At 46.5% G+C, this 17933-nt stretch overlaps 1 protein-coding gene across 1 annotated transcript in view; it reads right to left on the bottom strand.

Moving 5' to 3' along the window:
• Positions 1-4941: 4941 nt before the first annotated feature.
• Positions 4942-17933, bottom strand: part of PPM1H (protein phosphatase, Mg2+/Mn2+ dependent 1H) — a 261969-nt gene continuing 248977 nt past the window's right edge. Inside the window, exon 10 of the mRNA XM_007450186.1 lies at positions 4942-5311. Within this exon, the coding sequence (XP_007450248.1) occupies positions 5164-5311 (148 nt within the window). The 3' untranslated portion in view covers positions 4942-5163. The remainder of the gene's footprint in view (positions 5312-17933) is intronic.

The following is a 17933-nucleotide window of genomic DNA, read 5'->3' as shown; positions in this document are numbered from 1 at the left end:
TAAATCTTAAAAGTTCTGGGCTTCCCCAGTGGCGCAGTGGTTGAGAGTCCGCCTGCCGACGCAGGGGACACGGGTTCATGCCCCGGTCTGGGAAGATCCCACATGCTGCGGAGCAGCTGGGCCCGTGAGCCATGGCCGCTGAGCCTGCGCGTCCGGAGCCTGTGCTCCGCAACGGGAGAGGCCACAACAGTGAGAGCCCCGCGTACCGCAAAAAAAAAAAAAAAAAAAAAGTTCTCATCACAAGGAAAAAAAGTTAGTAATGCTGTATGGTGATGGATGTTCTCTAGACTTAACGTGATGATCGTTTCACAATATGTACACACTGCATTGTTATGCTATACACCTGAAACTAATATAATGCTGTCAGTTATCCTCAAAAAAAAAAAAAAAAGAATTACCTGTTGGGAGTAGTTCTTGGGAGTAATATCCACGGTAGTTCTAAAGGCACTGGTGAAATGTACAGCTTTTACTGCTGATTCCTGTGAAGATTTATAGTGTTGGCATCCATTCCCGTCTGATTTTGAGTCTGTTCACAGTTGATGACTCCCCATGAGGCCATGACCCTCTCAACTCATTCCACTACCTGGTATGAAGAAACTTCTTAGTGAATTAAACGAAATGACACAAAAAGGTTTTGCTAAAGGTGTCCTATATACATATGTATAATATTTTATTTTAAAATGGCATTGAGCATATACATTTCTTTAGCTTTTTCCAGGGAACATTGCACCTAAGTTTCAAAACACACAAAATAGATCCCCTTTACTAAACAGTTTTCATTTTTGGGTTACAAAAGTCAAGGTTTCACAATCACAAAGCATAAAGGTACATGGTTCCGAAACCATTTTCAGGCAGATTCCTCTCATTCACTGTACGTAGGGTATTTTCTTGGAAACCCAGACCATGATACATTCCTTACAAATGATCTCCACTGTGGACCTCCCTGGGTTTCCAAAAGAAACAAAGAAAGTGGAGGCAAAACAGGAGTAACAGAGTAACCTCAGGACACCCCAAACACAAAATACTATGGAAGACTGGAAGAGTGGAGGACACGAGACTCTCCTTCAAGTACATCACAGTAGAAAACAATACATTTAAAGCCTCATTTGGTCACTGTCTACCTGGGCGCTACATAAACAAAACATCTAAGACGCAAAGGCAAAATTAAAGCTATTTACACAAATCATGTGGATTATAAAGAGCAGCACTCCCTGGACTGACACTCAAACCACAAAGAGCCACCACGGTACTTACAGAAGAGGCAGGTGGGGCTGCTCATGTAGTGTCCCTTGAAAAATCCCAGTGTATGCACATAAGTCACATCACCCAACACAGAACTAAAGTACACTTGGGGGGCTTATGGTGCGCAGGCTGTGACATGTCTCTGCAGCTGAAAGTCTTCAAAAATCCAAGTTCCTAATGTTAAATTCTGTCTGGTGGCCAGATACTGTTTTACTATTTTCTTAGATCCGCTACCTTTTATAGGGTCAGCCTGGTGGGTTTTTGCATAGATAGTGACTCTCACTGCTTTCTTCATGTGTCCCAATAGCACGAACTTACCAAAAATAGAATCTCATTTAAGTTTAACATGTTCAGTCTGAAAACAGTGGAGCTGCTGGGCTGCTTAAGGAAAGGTAAGATCCTCAGACTGTGGTGGAAAGAAAACCACTGACTACTCGTGGCCTTGTAAATAAAGTTGACTGGCAGATGAGGAAGGAGGTTAGACCAGAGTCGTAAAGATGTGAGAGATTTTTTTCCAAGTGTTTCCACGCTAGTGCTCTGAGGCCAACTCTGGATACTGGGACTCTCATCCTTGCCCACCAGTATCTACTGACAGCTGAGATTCTTTCCAAGAAGTAAATGAATACTTAGAAGAGTACAAAAAGAATGAGCACAGCTGACCTCATGCAGCCTCATGGAGGTAAGTTGCTAGGGATTAAAAAATTAAATAACCCCAAATTCCCCAAAACTGTAAACTGTGGAAAATAACAAATTCCCACTGTGGGGGCTCTGTCCTATTAGACAGCTGAGTGCTTGGCCTAGCCCGACTTTCACTTCTCTGTTCCCTCTGTAAGAACAGCAGTTAGGCAAGCACAACCACAGGAGAACACACCCTCCAGTTTTCTGGTTCTGGTACTGCTCTGATTTCAGGTTTTGAGAGAACACAGGTTTGGCTGTTGCCTGACAAAATGCCACAGTGTGGATGGAGTGCAAGTTTGCTCTCTTTAAGGAAAAGAGTGTCACCAAATATTCTGAAGAGCAAGTGCCAGTCCAGCAAAGCGATTTAGAACTGAGAGAGGCTTTCATTAAAGGAAGTGGCCACACCCCTCCCCCCCAGATAACCCTAAAGACTTGACTAGGAAATCGAAAGCTTTTTATTAAATAAGACTTCCTTTGAGGCTACTAGGGCAAGCAGACTTGACTGTAAGTCAGATACGCAACATCACAGAACCACGTATAAATATGTTCTGCAGAATTTTGAATGTGTTGCCTTTTGACCTTTCCAGGAATGCTCCAAGGGGGAAAAAATGAGGCTAAATCTGAGTAAGCTGAATTCACAGAGCAATATCGGTGCTGGGCAGACCTGCCGCGGGCATTAACAAATCATTTTTTTTCCACATTTGATTTATTCATCTCATTTGTGGTTTCCCTCCAATCCCCCAAACTGACAACATGGCTTCAGCTTGCTACTAACATCTTTCCACCCAAGGGGGCTTATGAGGAGAATTCCTGGACACCTTTCTAACTAAATCCAGTAGGACTAAATGCTCAAGACTTTAGGATAAATTGAATCAGGGGCTTCTAGAGTTTTTGCTGAGACATGCCTTGGCAGGAAATGAATTGGAGAATTGAGTCCAGGCTGTCATGACATCTCTGTGATATGCACATGCAAACTCTGACTCTGGTGCCTTGAGTAAAACCAGAGAAGCTCAAGGTAGGGCCCAGATAGAAGCCCGGGAAATAAAAGAAGTGAAAGGCAGTGGGAACACGGGGGAGAGGTGACTGCTTGTGAGGACAGCCTCCCAAAGAAGGCAGCTCAGAGCCCTCCATGTACAACTTTCTCATTTCCGAATTCGTACGTGGTTTTGAGAGTCAGAGCAGCAACAGAAAGCGGACCACACTGTTGTAGGATGCCTGCCTGTTTCCCCAGAGCATCTTGTTCTGCCAGGGCAGCAAATGGTTTACCACAGACTTCTCCCCACAGAGACGCTGGGGGTGGCTAAGATTTCCTGAAGGAGGAGGGAAGCCGTCAGATGACGCTGACTCCCGACAAGGGACCAATGAGTCCATTTCTTCCCAAACAACATTTTGGCAAACACTCGGTGGGTGAATTCCCGCCATATGTCACCTGCCAGACCAGCCACGGTCTCCACACTGTGGGATGAATACATTCCAAAGCAGGAAGGCTCCAGGACATTCCTAAGAAAATAGCTACATTCCAAGAATGTAAGCGCAGGCGACCCACTTACCCAGAGGAAAGGTTCCTGTCCTCCCCTCTGCGGAAGGGACTGAACAAACAGGAGAAGTGGAACTGGCTCTCCAGCCTTCTGGGGGAATCACACCAATGACCTCTGTCTTTAATGGGTGGGAAGCACATCTTATTACAAAAAGTAGTCAAGATGGTGATGCTACCACAGGGGGTCTGCAGGGAGAGGACTCGGTGATTGGACACTGCTCTGTAAGGTCCCCCATGCCCAGAAGCGGTCTGCCTAAAAGTGATTTCTAAAAATCTATTTTGTGAGTCCTCCCGGCCGAGAAGCACCAGGGAAGTCTGATCCGCTGGCTGCCGCTGCTCTTGTGAGGAACACCCAGAGGTGGAGTGACAGTGGGAACAGGGGTCTCGGTACCTGGGGGGCTGGGACATGATTCCGTGGAGAAGGAACAGAGGGCCCAGCCTGAGAATGACCAGTCAGCCTGATTCAAATTCACTTATCAAACGGCCACTCTGAGCGGGCCTTGCCCAGATATGATGCGGAGGCAGAGACAACGCTTGACAGAACTCTGCTCCTTAACACGTTATTTGGAGGGGGCTTGGGGACGGTCCCGGTCCACGGAACCTGGATCCAGATGGAGGAGTGGTCCTCAGATGGGGTGTGGTGAACTGACTGATACAAGGAACCTCTTAACCTGCTCGCTTCAACCCTGCTTTGTGTCTGTCCCTATGGCACAGCGGGTGGGGGAGGGCCAACCATTCCAGAAACGAAATCCAGACTCTCCCAGAGAGACCTCACCCACACCAGGGGGGCCCTTGAAGATGACAGAGGAACTGTGGGTCCAGAGAAACACCCATATTTCCACAAAAACACGCTGATTTGGTGAGAAAATGCAACTCAGGGACAAACTGTTACATAACAAAGACTGAGCTCCATCAGCCAGGGCACCGCTCCAGATGGCGGCCGGGGTGGTGTGGGCTACAGGATATGGGGACAGTCTGGACTGGACTTGGACACACAGATTCCTCGACAGGGGCCTGGAAAGTCCCAGGCCTGTTCTATGGAAGGAAAACAATTAAGATTCAAGGAATGTCAAAAAAGGAAAAAAAAATCCCTGCCGCACCCCACCGGCACCAAAAAACAGTAGAGAGAGAGAGAGAGAGAGAGACACACACACACACACACACACACACACACACACACACACACACACACACACACACACACAGAGATAGTGTTCCCTGAAATAAATCTCAGGCTTACTAGAAGATGGGCGCTTACATCTTCTGAGGCATGATCCCCAACTCTCCAATGCAGCACTTTTAACCCGTAGGGAAATTGGCAGCTTGGCAGGCTGAAGAGTCTTCTGCCAGTGACACCCGCAAAGGGCTGCCCCAGCTACTCTGGATAAAATAAATATGATGGATGTGCCCCCAAATGGGCAATGGCCACCTAGGAGGCCTATGAAAGGAACTGACAGAAACACAACACTCAGTCGCAGCCTTTATGTTTTGCTCTTGTTGAGTATCCAGACCTGTTACTAAAGAGGAAACTGAAACCCGAGGGTCCTCTTGAAGCTCAGCCAGAGGCCTTTCAGCAGCAAGCTTCCCACCTGGGCAGGAAAGAGGTGGCATCATCTGGAACTCTGCTGGGGCACTTCCCAGCCCCGCCCTGCCCAGAGGCACCCCAGCTTTCTTCCCTTCTGTCCTTCTAAAACCCTGGGCTGTTTTCATGACAGTTTGTTTCCATGTATTAAAGGAATGACATATACAGAGATGTCGTCTCCTGAGCCCAGTCGGTCATTGGATATCCGCCATCCTCTGTCCTTCAGGACGCCACGGGCACGCATCACCAGGTCCTGAGCCGCCAGTGTGTACCTATACAGGGAGAAGTAGGAATGAGACTGTCAGTGTGGCATCAGGCGAGGCTGGGAAGGAGGCATCACTACAACTGTATGAACCGTTTTCAAACGCCCTTAAAGTCACAAAAACCTAGGCCATCTTTTCCCCAAATGTGTGATGCCTAATGTGAGACTACTAGTTAGGTGGTAGATGGACAAGATTCTACATACAATAAATAGCCTCCTAAATTGTTCTGCTTTTCAGTCCTCTTAAGAATTTTGATGTCAACAAGAGAGTCCCAGTTTAGTGCTGGTGTATCTTTAACACATATCTGCTCAGGCTCAGAGCTTTCTACAGCAAACAGTGTGTAGCTAAAAAAGTACATGGGAAAAATAAGAACTTTTGTTTCCAATGTTTAATTTTAGAGCCACATTGCTTTTAGGACAAAGGATCGTCATTTTCCACTTATGGTACGGGTAAATCTCCTTTTTAAATAAATTGTTTTTAAAAAGTGAGTGGATTTAAAGAACAATGTTAACGATAGCGCAGGTAGCAAAGGAGCCTAGTAAAAATGCGAAGGGTTTATTGGTACATGACTGGGAAACCTCGGTGTGGTCAAGCTGTACCATTTACCCTCATCAATGCCACACTCTTCTCTTCACCACTGTAAGTAGAGTGAGAGATCCCCAAGAATTTGAAAATAAGATTGCTCACTGAGACTTAGAGCATAAACTCAAAGAAGCATTAATGACTATGCCATAAATGGATGGAAAGCATTAAAATCTAGAAAAAGACTAATGTGGGAGGTGATTTGGGTGTATGTAGCCTAGGTTAGCCTTGAGGCCTAAAACAAAGAGATAAAAACATTGGCAGGTGTCTGTCCAAATACAGATTGAGGCAGAGAGAGTCTTATCCAACAGATTTCAAAGAAATTTAGTTCCACTGGTAGGACCATATTTAGTGAGGATGGATGACTCTTAGCTTCTGCCATAGAATATACAGTTTCTCTTGACTTTATGTTCACCACATAACCTTCTAATTATGATCTGCCTCCCTGTGTGGCCTGCCGACAGAGAAAGAGTGAGCTAGTCATTTGTACTTTAAGAACGTCAGTCCTGTCTCTCCATATAAACGTCAACTGGCATTTCTTCAGTTTGCAGATCAATCATGAAAGCTTGGTTAAGGTGAGCCCAGCTCTGATAATGAATCTGTTCTTTGTGTGTTGATTAAACCAGTTTCTGAACCTGAGAAGCTAAAAGCCAGCCTCTGGTAAATCACCAAGATAATAAATGTCACCCTGTAAGGAAGGCCTCTTGGAAGCCAGCCTGTGGACCTTAAACAACAGACCACCCTGATGTTACTGCGGCCTTTCTCTGCTTGGAATGTCACTCGGCCTTGCCTTCAGAACTGTGAGTTATGGAATTCAGAACACCAGAAGCCTCTTGCGTTTCTTCTGTTAAAACCCCTTATGGATTAAGCGACTCTCATGTTAAAAGAGACCTGCATCTAGCCCCATTGTTACATTACTTAAGAACAAGGTCTGTAGCAAATAATCTCAGGATTGTTAAGATTCCAGGCTGTAGAGTCTTTGAGACTCAAGTCTACTCAGACAGCCCAGGCAGAGAGAAGTGTAGCACACACTAAAGGTGGCAGAGAGAGGCTGTTTTAGTTAATACAAAATAAGTGACTTTCCTCCTAGAGGATGGGTGGTAGGAGAGTAGGAGCGACACCTTCTTTTTCTATCCTTATTGAGAGAATTATCAGTTTTGAGGCAGAAGTATCTCCAGTTACACTTGAGGGAAGAGGCCACCAGTTATCCCTTCTGAGGGTTCTCTTCCTACTGGGATCACGAAATAAACAGAAAGGACTCCAAAGAGGCCTTTGGCTAAAGAGGCAAATACATGCCCCCTTATCCACATACTGCCACTCATATACTGTGTTCAGAAGAGCTCTCAGATGCTCACCCCAGGTTACTCTTGGGTTTATACTGAATTGTTATGTCTGAGATAAAACCTCACAGGGAAAGGCTACCATCAATATCAGTTGATGCTTATTACCCTAGTGATTGACCAGGGTCTAGACCTTAGCCTTTCAAGTTCAGAAAGCTGGCTGAGCCAATATACTAGTTCATAGATTTCATCTGTCGGGACTGAACACACCTCAACTCAGCTCATGAGCAAACTAGACACAGAAGATTATGGCAAGTAATGAGAAAAGATGGCTGGCAGCAAAAGGAAGTTACTTAAAGATGTTTAAAAGACAGATGAAGGAAGTCAGGACCGGTCTCTGTGGTAAATCACAGGTCCCGCAGTCATGGGGCAACGGCTGAGATCAGAACAAGGTTAAATGAAAGGCTTAATGTCCAAAATATACAAACAGCTCATACATCTCAATATCAAAAGAACACAAAAAACCCAATCAAAAAATGGGCAGAAGACCTAAATAGACATTTCTCCAGAGAAGACATGCAGATGGCCAAGAGGCACAGGAAAAGATGCCCAGCATCACTAATTACTAGAGAAATGCAAATAAAAACTACAATGAGGTATCACCTCACTCTGGCCAAAATGGCCTTCATCAAAAAGTCTACACACAGGACTTCCCTGGCGGTGCAGTGGTTAAGAATCCGCCTTCCAATGCAGGGGACATGGGTCTGATCCCTGGTCCAGGAAGATCCCACATGCCACTGGGCAACGAAGCCTGTGCACCACAACTACTGAGCCTGCGCTCTAGAGCCCGCGAGCCACAACTACTGAGCCTGCGCTCTAGAGCCCGCGAGCCACAACTACTGAGCCTGCACTCTAAAGCCCATGAATCACAACTACTGAAGCCGGTGCGTCTAGAGCCCGTGCTCCGCAACAAGAGAAGCATGCGCACCACGACGAAGAGTAGCCCCCGCTCACTGCAACTAGAGAAAGCCTGCACACAGCAGCGAGGATCCAACGCTGCCAAAAATAAGTTAATTAAATAAATTAATTTTTTTTAAAAGTCTACAAACAATAAATGCTGGAGAGAGTGTGGAGAAAGGGAACCCTCCTACACTGTTGGTGGGAATGCAAATTGGTATAGCCACTATGGAGAACAGGATGGAGGTTCCTTAAAAAAAACTGAAAATAGAGCTACCACATGATCCAGCAATCCCACTCCTGGGCATATGTCCAGAAAAGATGAAAACTCTAGTTTGAAAAGATACATGCACCCAGTGTTCACAGCAGCACTATTTACAATAGCCAAGACATGGAAACAACCCAAGTGCCCATTAACAGATGAATGGATAAAGAAGACGTGGAGTGTGTGTGTTTGTGTGTGTGTATACACACACACAATAGACTACTACTCAACCATAAAAAAGAATGAAATATTGCCATTCGCAGCAACACAGATGAACCTAGGGAATATCATACTAAATAAAGTCAGACAGAGAAAGAAAAATATTATATCATTTATATGTGGAATCTAAAAAAATAATACAAATGAATCTATTTACAAAACAGAAACAGACTCACAGACATAGAAAACAAACTTATGGTTATTACCAAAAGGGAAAGGGGGGAGGGGATAAATTAGGAGGATGGGATTAACAGATACATACTACTATATATAAAATAGATAAACAGCAAGGATTTACTGTATAGCACAGGGAACTATAGTCAATATCTTGTAATAACCTATAATGGAAAAGATTCTGAAAAAAATACATTTAAAACTGAATCGCTTGGGCTTCCCTGGTGGCGCAGTGGTTGAGAGTCCGCCTGCCGATGCAGGGGACACGGGTTCGTGCCCCGGTCCGGGAAGATCCCACATGCCGCGGAGCGGCTGGGCCCGTGAGCCATGGCCGCTGAGCCTGCGCGTCCGGAGCCTGTGCTCCGCAGCGGGAGAGGCCACAACAGTGAGAGGCCCGCGTGCCACAAAACAAAACAAAACAAACAAAACCTGAATGGCTTTGCTGTACACCTGAAACTAACACAATATTATAAATCAAGTATACTTCAATTAAAAAAAGTTAAAATCAAAACAGTGCCTACCTCATTTTATTTAAGTCACATAAGAGCATCATCCATAGTTAAAGGCAAGAGACCATCCTGATATTGCTATTGCTGGAGACTTTAGGTATTGAAAAAATGGTCAAAACTAGCTTTGGTATTTTAAAAAGCGGCATTAGGTCACCTAGAAAAGATGGTTACCCAGGAAACCCAAGGGCTCTAGAAAATTAAGGTTTTCTTCTCAAAACTGGTTATTGCCTATGCCAAGATAACTTCCCTTGAGCCTGCATTTCTCTCTGTCATCCATTCTGTCTTCCCTTAGGTGAACTCGAGAGAGAGAGAGAGAGAGAGAGAGAGAGAGAGAGAGAGAGAGAGAAGACCCATTTTTGGTTCCTCCATTTCTTACTCCCCTTTTTTTTCCTTCATTTCTTACCAGTAGGCCCAATACCCTGCTAATCCGGCCTCCTACACTTCTCTGTGCTCATTCCACTTGACCTTTCTCCAGCACAGACACCGTACTTCTGGCCATCTTCTTTATTCTTGACATCTCCTGTCTTGTCTTCTGAGTTCTCCATTTTCTTTGCAGAGGTGGGAGGTGTTGAGGTTGGCTTGCCCATCACACCACGGCACGCTCCAAGTTCTCCTATGTCTGGGCTTCCATGACACGTGGCACAGCTCTTCTTACTTTCCTTGGTAGGCCCCAGTTAGGACTCAGGAAGGGTCAATAAATGTTAACTTACTTTCACTGCCAAGTTGGGACTTTCTCATCTATCATCCTTAGTTAATGCCGTCCCCAGTCTCTTAAGTAGGAAATCATAGTCGTTTTCAGTGCTACCTTCTCAACCTGATATTCGCCAATGATAAATTCCACAAGGCACTGTAGGACTTCTAAACTTTGTATTATTTAAAGTGTATTTCATTATTGGTAGATGGCTAATTAAAATAAAATCTCACCTTTACAGTTACTAAGATGCACATTAAACCTGTTGTAAAAACCGCTATTCTGAATTTATTTTTGCCACCGTTCACACATACATATACATACATACATAAAATTTATTCAGTATTTTCTATTTTTCTTTCCTTTCTTGATTTCTGTCAGATTATTTGCTTTCTTGAATACCTTTTTCCTCTCTCTACTAGTTGAGAAGTGATTATTTCTGTTGTTTTAGCAGCTATGCTTAAGTTTTTAATATGTCAATCAATATTTGTGTTCTTCTCCAGAAAATAAAAAGATATTAGAATGCCTTCTTTCATCTGTAATGTTATTGCCTAGTATTTTAATTTTGCCTTGTTTTTAAACTCCTATTAAGTCATTATTATAATGTATATAAACCAACATAGTAACTTCTTTGCTTTTCGAAGTCCATTCCTTTCTTCTGGACTTGATTTCCTTCTGTTGAAGTCCATTTTTCGTAATGCTTTTAACAGTGGTCTGTGAGGGATAAACTCACCAAGTTTTGGGGCCACAAAAATCTTTATTTTTGCCTTTAATCTTGGATCATAGCTTTATCAGGTATAGAATTCTAGACTGACTTATTTTACCTTAGCAGTTTGGACATAATATTTCATCTCTTCTGACCTCTCTTGTTGAGAAGTCTGTCTTATTTCATTTTTTTAAATAAATTGATTTATTTGATTTATTTATGATTTTTGGCTGCTTTGGGTCTGTTGCTGTGCACGGGCCTTCTCTAGTTGCGGCGAGCGGGGTCTACTCTTCGTTGCGGTGCACGGGCTTCTCATTGCAGTGGCTTCTCTTGCTACGGAGCACGGGCTCTAGGCACGTGGGCTGCCGTAGTTGTGGCGTGCAGGCTTCAGTAGTTGTGGCTCACAGGCTCTAGAGTGCAGGCTCAGCAGTTGGCAGTGCCCAGGCTTAGTTGCTATGCGGCATCTTCCCGGACCAGGGCTCGAACCTGTGTCCCCTGCATTGGCAGGTGGATTCTTAACCACTGCACCACCAGGGAAGCCCTTGTTTCATTTTTTTATAAGCAAACGTCTTTCCTCATTGGTAGCTTATTAAATTGTTATTGTTGAAATTTTGTTGTTGATGGTATGAAGTTCCACTGAGACCTAGTAATGAGGATTTCTTTTTATTTATCATGGTTGGAAATTAGTTTTACTCCTTCAAACTGAGAAGATATTTCTGATTCTGGAAAATTTTCAACCATGAACTTTTTGAATGCTGACTCCCCTCTATTTTTTATGTTTTCTCCATAATTTTGTATTTTCTCCTGTTAGATCCTTCTCATTTTACCTTCCAGATTTCAACCTCTTTCCTGTTTTTTTAAAATCTCTTGGTAATATCTTTCAGTTCACTAATTCATACTTTAGCAGTTTACTATTCTCTCCATTCAGTGAGTTACTTTATTTCAATGACATATTTTTCACCATTGCAAATTTCTATTTGGTTCTTTTCCAAATCCATCTCTTCTTACCTTATGGTTCTATTTGTACATGTTTAAAGTTTCTTTCATCCTGTTCTGTTAGGTTTTCTTTGGGGGGACAGAGGGAAGGCTCTGTTCTATCTAGTTATCCTTTCTCATGGTAGGTTTGAAGGTAAGATAGAAGCCTCTCTTCAGTAGGGTTGTTTACTGTGTGCCTTGGGTTATCTACAGAGATTTTTAAATGTGCCTTTACTGGGGGACGTTATGGGTTCTTCCAGTTCTAGAACATGTTTTAGGTGCGATTCTTGGCTTAGGATCCCCACACCCTATGTGTGGTGTGAGGTTTAGCCTCACACTTTCCTGTGTAGCGGGCCTACCCACCCCCCTCCTCACAGAACCTCAGTTTCATCAGGTTCTTGCCATCATCCATGTGTGCAGGAAGGATGCCCCAACCTGAGCGGGAAGCTTAGGGAGAATGCCTTGGACCATTTCTTCCAACACTGTGGCCAGGAGCCAGATTCCTCCACCTGACTTCTCTTTGCGAGGCTTCCCTAGCGAATGCGAACGCGACGTCCCCCCTGTAAAAGAGCAGTCTGCACGGACAACCGAAGGGCACTGATTAGACGCTGCTTGCAGTAACTGAACAGTGCGGCTGAACTCTAGGACTGGTTTCCTGATGTTCCTTCATGCTACAGGAGACACAGTATTGAAATGAAGTCACAAATGGTGTTTAGGTAAAACGAGGCCACTTGTGGGGATCTTTCCTCATAAGCTGATCAACTCAACACAACCCCAGGCACCTAGTTCTTAGGAGAAGGGTTTTTTTGCCCCAGCTCCAATCTCAGCCAGGCTGATGGACACTTCAGAACTCAGGAGCATCCTTAGTCAAGCGCCATCTTGCCCCAGGCAAGAAACCACCTTTAAGGTTGCTTTATATCAAGTCTGGTGCCTGAGGAAAAGAAGAAACATTTCCTCTGGAGGGAAAGGCCTGCTTCTCCCCTCCCCCATTTCATTCTCCTGCAATTTCTACCTGACAAGGGCTGTCTGGTTTGGTAACAATGAAAAAGACTGCTTCATGTGGCAGTAAGACAGGAGGGTTCTACCGAGTTTGGTGCTGAGGCTGAACACAAAGGCACACGTGCCAGAGACTGAAGGGCGCAGGAAGCAGCGGGAGAGAATTTGAGTCAAAACATGAAACACAAATACAGAACATACAGGGGAGCAGCAGAGAAGAATATGGTGCAGCTGATGACAGCGAAAGGGTCGTGGATTCCGTTATACCCCGGCCGGGATGACGATGGGCCGAGGAGCCCCGTGATTCTGGAAGCTGGATGTGGGGTGGCAGCAGGGCCCGGCCTGAGGGCCTCACGCGGGAGGCTCGGTCAGACTGCATCCGGTAAGCAGTACGGGAGTAGCTGGGGTACTCACCCCTCCTAACGAAGAGTCTCCCAGGGAGACCAGTTTTGTACTTTGAGAGCATTTTTCTTCTCTGGCTGAAGCTTTCCATATTGATCGGCCGAGCTCTGCTGAAAGGGGCGGCGGCCGGGAGGGGTCTGACTTGGCAGGTGCACAGGGCCTGGCGCAGAGGCTTCCTCTGGCCGAGCCGGAGGGAGCAGAGGAGGGGCAGTAGGGGAGAGAAGAAAGGCAGAAAAGGAAGAGGGGCTGAAGGACCACGGGAAGGCCAGAGGCTCTTTTCACAACCACTGACGCTAAAGTCAGGGTGGAAGGAGGCCAGAGGGCAAATCCTCCATCGTCTCTGTCGTCCTTGCCACCTCTGGGCACTTCTTAGCTCTTTCACCTCTTCAGTGGGGTGTACGAAGGGCCCCGGGTGTGGGCTGGGTTGCCACGGGTCCCAGCCTGGCTGCACGACCGCCCACATCGGGGGCTCTGGGGCAACTCCTTAGCCTCTCGAATCTGGAATAACGCTAGTGCATGCCTCAAAGGTCCTGCCGGGGTAAACAGAACCTTCCTAAAGCATTTCCCTCATTAGACATAAAAGGCCTCTCTCCCCCACCAAGAGTTTTGCCCGCAGTCATCCACCTTTTGTAGAGTCTCTTCCCACAAGACCACATCTGAATCAGCAGACTGGAGTGTCAAAAATAAGTCCGTTCCAGGCCTCCAGGCTGTAAACTGGCCTTAAAGCCAACAGTTCTAGTTGGGCAGGAACTTCTATTTGCCATTTGATGGTACAGACAGGGTCTTAGAAGAGGGAGGGTAGGTGGCAGGAACTGGGGAATTAATGGGTTCCGAATATTTGCATATAAAAGGCAGCTTCCATCTGCTGAGGCCCCACAGTAATAGAGTATGATGGGAACAGGAGAAGGAATCCTCTTTGCATTCTGAGCAGGCCTCTGAGATTTAAGAGGTAGAAAAGCTCTCCCAAGCTTGGGAACATTGGCAGGGATCTGTGGTAACGGGGTAGGTGGGGTGAGGGCGGGTCACTTGGAGGGAGCTCTTTGTTGTGCTCAGAACCAGGCAACTTGTCCTGGGAGGAGGCCTGCCTCAGGCTCACTGCTGGGAGCTGAGCCACATGTGTCCCTTGTCTGGCTCTGAAGCCACTGAAGGTGCTCACACCAGCTTCTGTCCCGCCTGGAGTGCAGGGACTTCACTCAGGTGGAGTACCCTGAGACACGAGAACAGCGACAGCCGCCGCCCACAACACTGTCCCTGTGTCCCCTGGGGGTCTGTGTGTCAGCAGGTGCAAGGCCACGGACTAGGGAGAGCTTACCACCCCCATGGGAGATGGCGAGAACACCCACCAGGCCTCGTCCACCTCTCTGCCCCGGCACAAGCTTCCTGGTTTCTCAAGGTGGTGTGAGTTTATTTTAGTTCAAATCCCAAACAGCAACATTTCGATAGGAGGGGGCATAGCAGACTATTTTCTTCCTCATCGTCCCTGGGAAGCCCTTTAAAATGCCCTGATGGGGGCTCCCCTGGTGGCACAGTGGTTAAGAATCTGATGCCAGTGCAGGGGACATGGGTTCGATCCCTGGTCCGGGAAGATCCCACATGCCGAGGAGCAGCTAAGCCCGTGTGCCACAACTACTGAGCCTGCGCTCTAGGGCCTGCGAACCTCATTAGACATAAAAGGCCTCTCTCCCCCACCAAGAGTTTTGCCCGCAGTCATCCACCTTTTGTAGAGTCTCTTCCCACAAGACCACATCTGAATCAGCAGACTGGAGTGTCAAAAATAAGTCCGTTCCAGGCCTCCAGGCTGTAAACTGGCCTTAAAGCCAACAGTTCTAGTTGGGCAGGAACTTCTATTTGCCATTTGATGGTACAGACAGGGTCTTAGAAGAGGGAGGGTAGGTGGCAGGAACTGGGGAATTAATGGGTTCCGAATATTTGCATATAAAAGGCAGCTTCCATCTGCTGAGGCCCCACAGTAATAGAGTATGATGGGAACAGGAGAAGGAATCCTCTTTGCATTCTGAGCAGGCCTCTGAGATTTAAGAGGTAGAAAAGCTCTCCCAAGCTTGGGAACATTGGCAGGGATCTGTGGTAACGGGGTAGGTGGGGTGAGGGCGGGTCACTTGGAGGGAGCTCTTTGTTGTGCTCAGAACCAGGCAACTTGTCCTGGGAGGAGGCCTGCCTCAGGCTCACTGCTGGGAGCTGAGCCACATGTGTCCCTTGTCTGGCTCTGAAGCCACTGAAGGTGCTCACACCAGCTTCTGTCCCGCCTGGAGTGCAGGGACTTCACTCAGGTGGAGTACCCTGAGACACGAGAACAGCGACAGCCGCCGCCCACAACACTGTCCCTGTGTCCCCTGGGGGTCTGTGTGTCAGCAGGTGCAAGGCCACGGACTAGGGAGAGCTTACCACCCCCATGGGAGATGGCGAGAACACCCACCAGGCCTCGTCCACCTCTCTGCCCCGGCACAAGCTTCCTGGTTTCTCAAGGTGGTGTGAGTTTATTTTAGTTCAAATCCCAAACAGCAACATTTCGATAGGAGGGGGCATAGCAGACTATTTTCTTCCTCATCGTCCCTGGGAAGCCCTTTAAAATGCCCTGATGGGGGCTCCCCTGGTGGCACAGTGGTTAAGAATCTGATGCCAGTGCAGGGGACATGGGTTCGATCCCTGGTCCGGGAAGATCCCACATGCCGAGGAGCAGCTAAGCCCGTGTGCCACAACTACTGAGCCTGCGCTCTAGGGCCTGCGAACCACAACTACTGAGCCTGCGTGCCACAACTACTGAAGCCCGCGCGCCTAGAGCCCATGCTCCGCAACGAGAAGCCGCGCACCGCAATGAAGAGTAGCCCCTCTCGCCACAAGTAGAAAAAGCCCGCGTGCAACAATGAAGACCCAACACAGCCATAAATAAATAAATAAATAAAATTAAATAAATAAAATGCCCTTATGTTCCAACTAAGTGGCCACACAGCTCTGCTCCAATGGCCATATCAACAGCACTGAGGAAAGAAAGGTGGGCCTGGCAGTGGGCAGTTCAGAGGCTGTCAAGGGCAGGATGGTGGGCTGACATCCGCATTCCCACGGATCTGAATATGCTCAACATTGCAAAAGAAACAAAAATGCAGATTTTATCTAGTCTTCAACATGAGATAAAACACTCACCAATTTGTTCTTAAAACCTGTAACTGATGTGAGGTTGGGGCCAGCGATGGGAGGAACCCTTCCGTTTTACATTTAAGGCATAGTTTTTCAAAACCATATGGCAGGGCTTCCCCGGTGGCGCAGTGGTTGAGAGTCCGCCTGCCGATGCAGGGGACACAGATTCGTGCCCCGGTCCGGGAAGATCCCACATGCCGCGGAGCAGCTGGGCCCGTGAGCCATGGCCGCTGAGCCTGCGCGTCCGGACCCTGTGCTCCGCAATGGGAGAGGCCACAACAGTGAGAGGCCCGCGTACCGCAAAACAAAAAGAAAAACATATGGCAGTGGGAGAAGTTAGTTCAGCCAACTCACAGAAACATTTCATAAAAAGGACCTTTGTCTTTTGCCAAAATGGTTCCTATTATCAAGGTAATACAAACTAGCATTTAATACCTTCATTAATATCCTGCTGTCAGTTTTGGTGGGTGTTTTACTGTTAACTTTCTACTGATTAATCTCTTCCTCATCAATGAGGCACACAGTTATCAGAGCCAAGGACAGCATGGATATGAAGAACACTTGAAGCGTGACCATCAAGAAGGCTTCTCTTATTAGGGAGATGCTGTCTGGAGTTTACAGTATGTTGGTACTTACAGATTTAATACCCCTTCATAAGCCCCCAAAGTGACATGGGAGGGGCACTGAGGGTCATTTGGTCCAAGTTACCAAGATGAGGTTTCCACAGACAGGTTCTGGGAAATGAAGGACTGGGCAAAAAAATCCTTGCCAAGTCTTGCCTGGGCATTTGGAATGTAAATCCATGACATGTTTTCATGTGTTCTTTGGCCCGAGGTCCACTCAGCTTTGCCCACACCTATCTCCGTTAGTAATATTAACAATTTATTCCTTTCTAACATATTACTAAGCATCTTCTTTGCGTATTTACATACTTGCCTCCATTTTGAATATTCTTTCTGGGAGACCTGCCACTAAACCTCCAGCCTTACAGAGGAGATCATCAGTCCGAGATATCTTGCCTCAGAAAACCCCTTCCACGCCTTTCTCTGAGCACCCTTTCCAAATTTTGCAGGATGTTTAGGCCTCCTAAGAGAATCTTACTGGAATTAGTAAAGAGAATGACAGGTTGTGTAGCCCAACCCCCGTGAATTCCAACCACGCCACCTGAAAATGTGAACTTGGTATATTTCCTATCAACGGTTCATTTCATGACCCCACAGGATGCATGGAGCTGCCAGCTCTGCTACACTTCAGGGCATAATCCAGTAAAAAGAAAAGAAAGAAAAAGGGCAACTGCACTCATGTTCTGGCCTGTCCACAAGGCCTCCTTTTAATTTTCTGGTTCCTTTCTCGAGACAGTTCAAAACAGCAAAAGGACTTAATAAGATACGCTGGGGTCAGGAAGGTCATATAGCTCATTTTTACCCCACCTCTGCCAGAGAGGATGGTGTGAGGGTCAGAACTTCGCAAACATATCTCTCTCTTAATCACCTCTTCCCTCACAATGCATCCTGGAGGGGGAGATGGTATTTTAAATTTTTTATTGGGAAGGATGTCATCAGAGGAAGACAGTGCCGGCAATTTGTCAAGAATGGCTGCCACGAAGAGAAGAAAAAGAAAAAACCTACACACAACATGAACAAAAGCCAAATGATCAAACGGCAAAACCTTAAAGTCCTTCCTGTCACAGGACTAATGCCCTGCCTCCTTCTGTCCTGCTGA

The sequence above is a fragment of the Lipotes vexillifer genome, unplaced genomic scaffold (assembly GCF_000442215.2).
Source record: "Lipotes vexillifer unplaced genomic scaffold, Lipotes_vexillifer_v1.1 scaffold837, whole genome shotgun sequence".
NCBI classification, from domain to species: Eukaryota; Metazoa; Chordata; class Mammalia; order Artiodactyla; family Lipotidae; genus Lipotes; species Lipotes vexillifer.
This window is presented reverse-complemented; position numbering and strand designations above follow the sequence as displayed.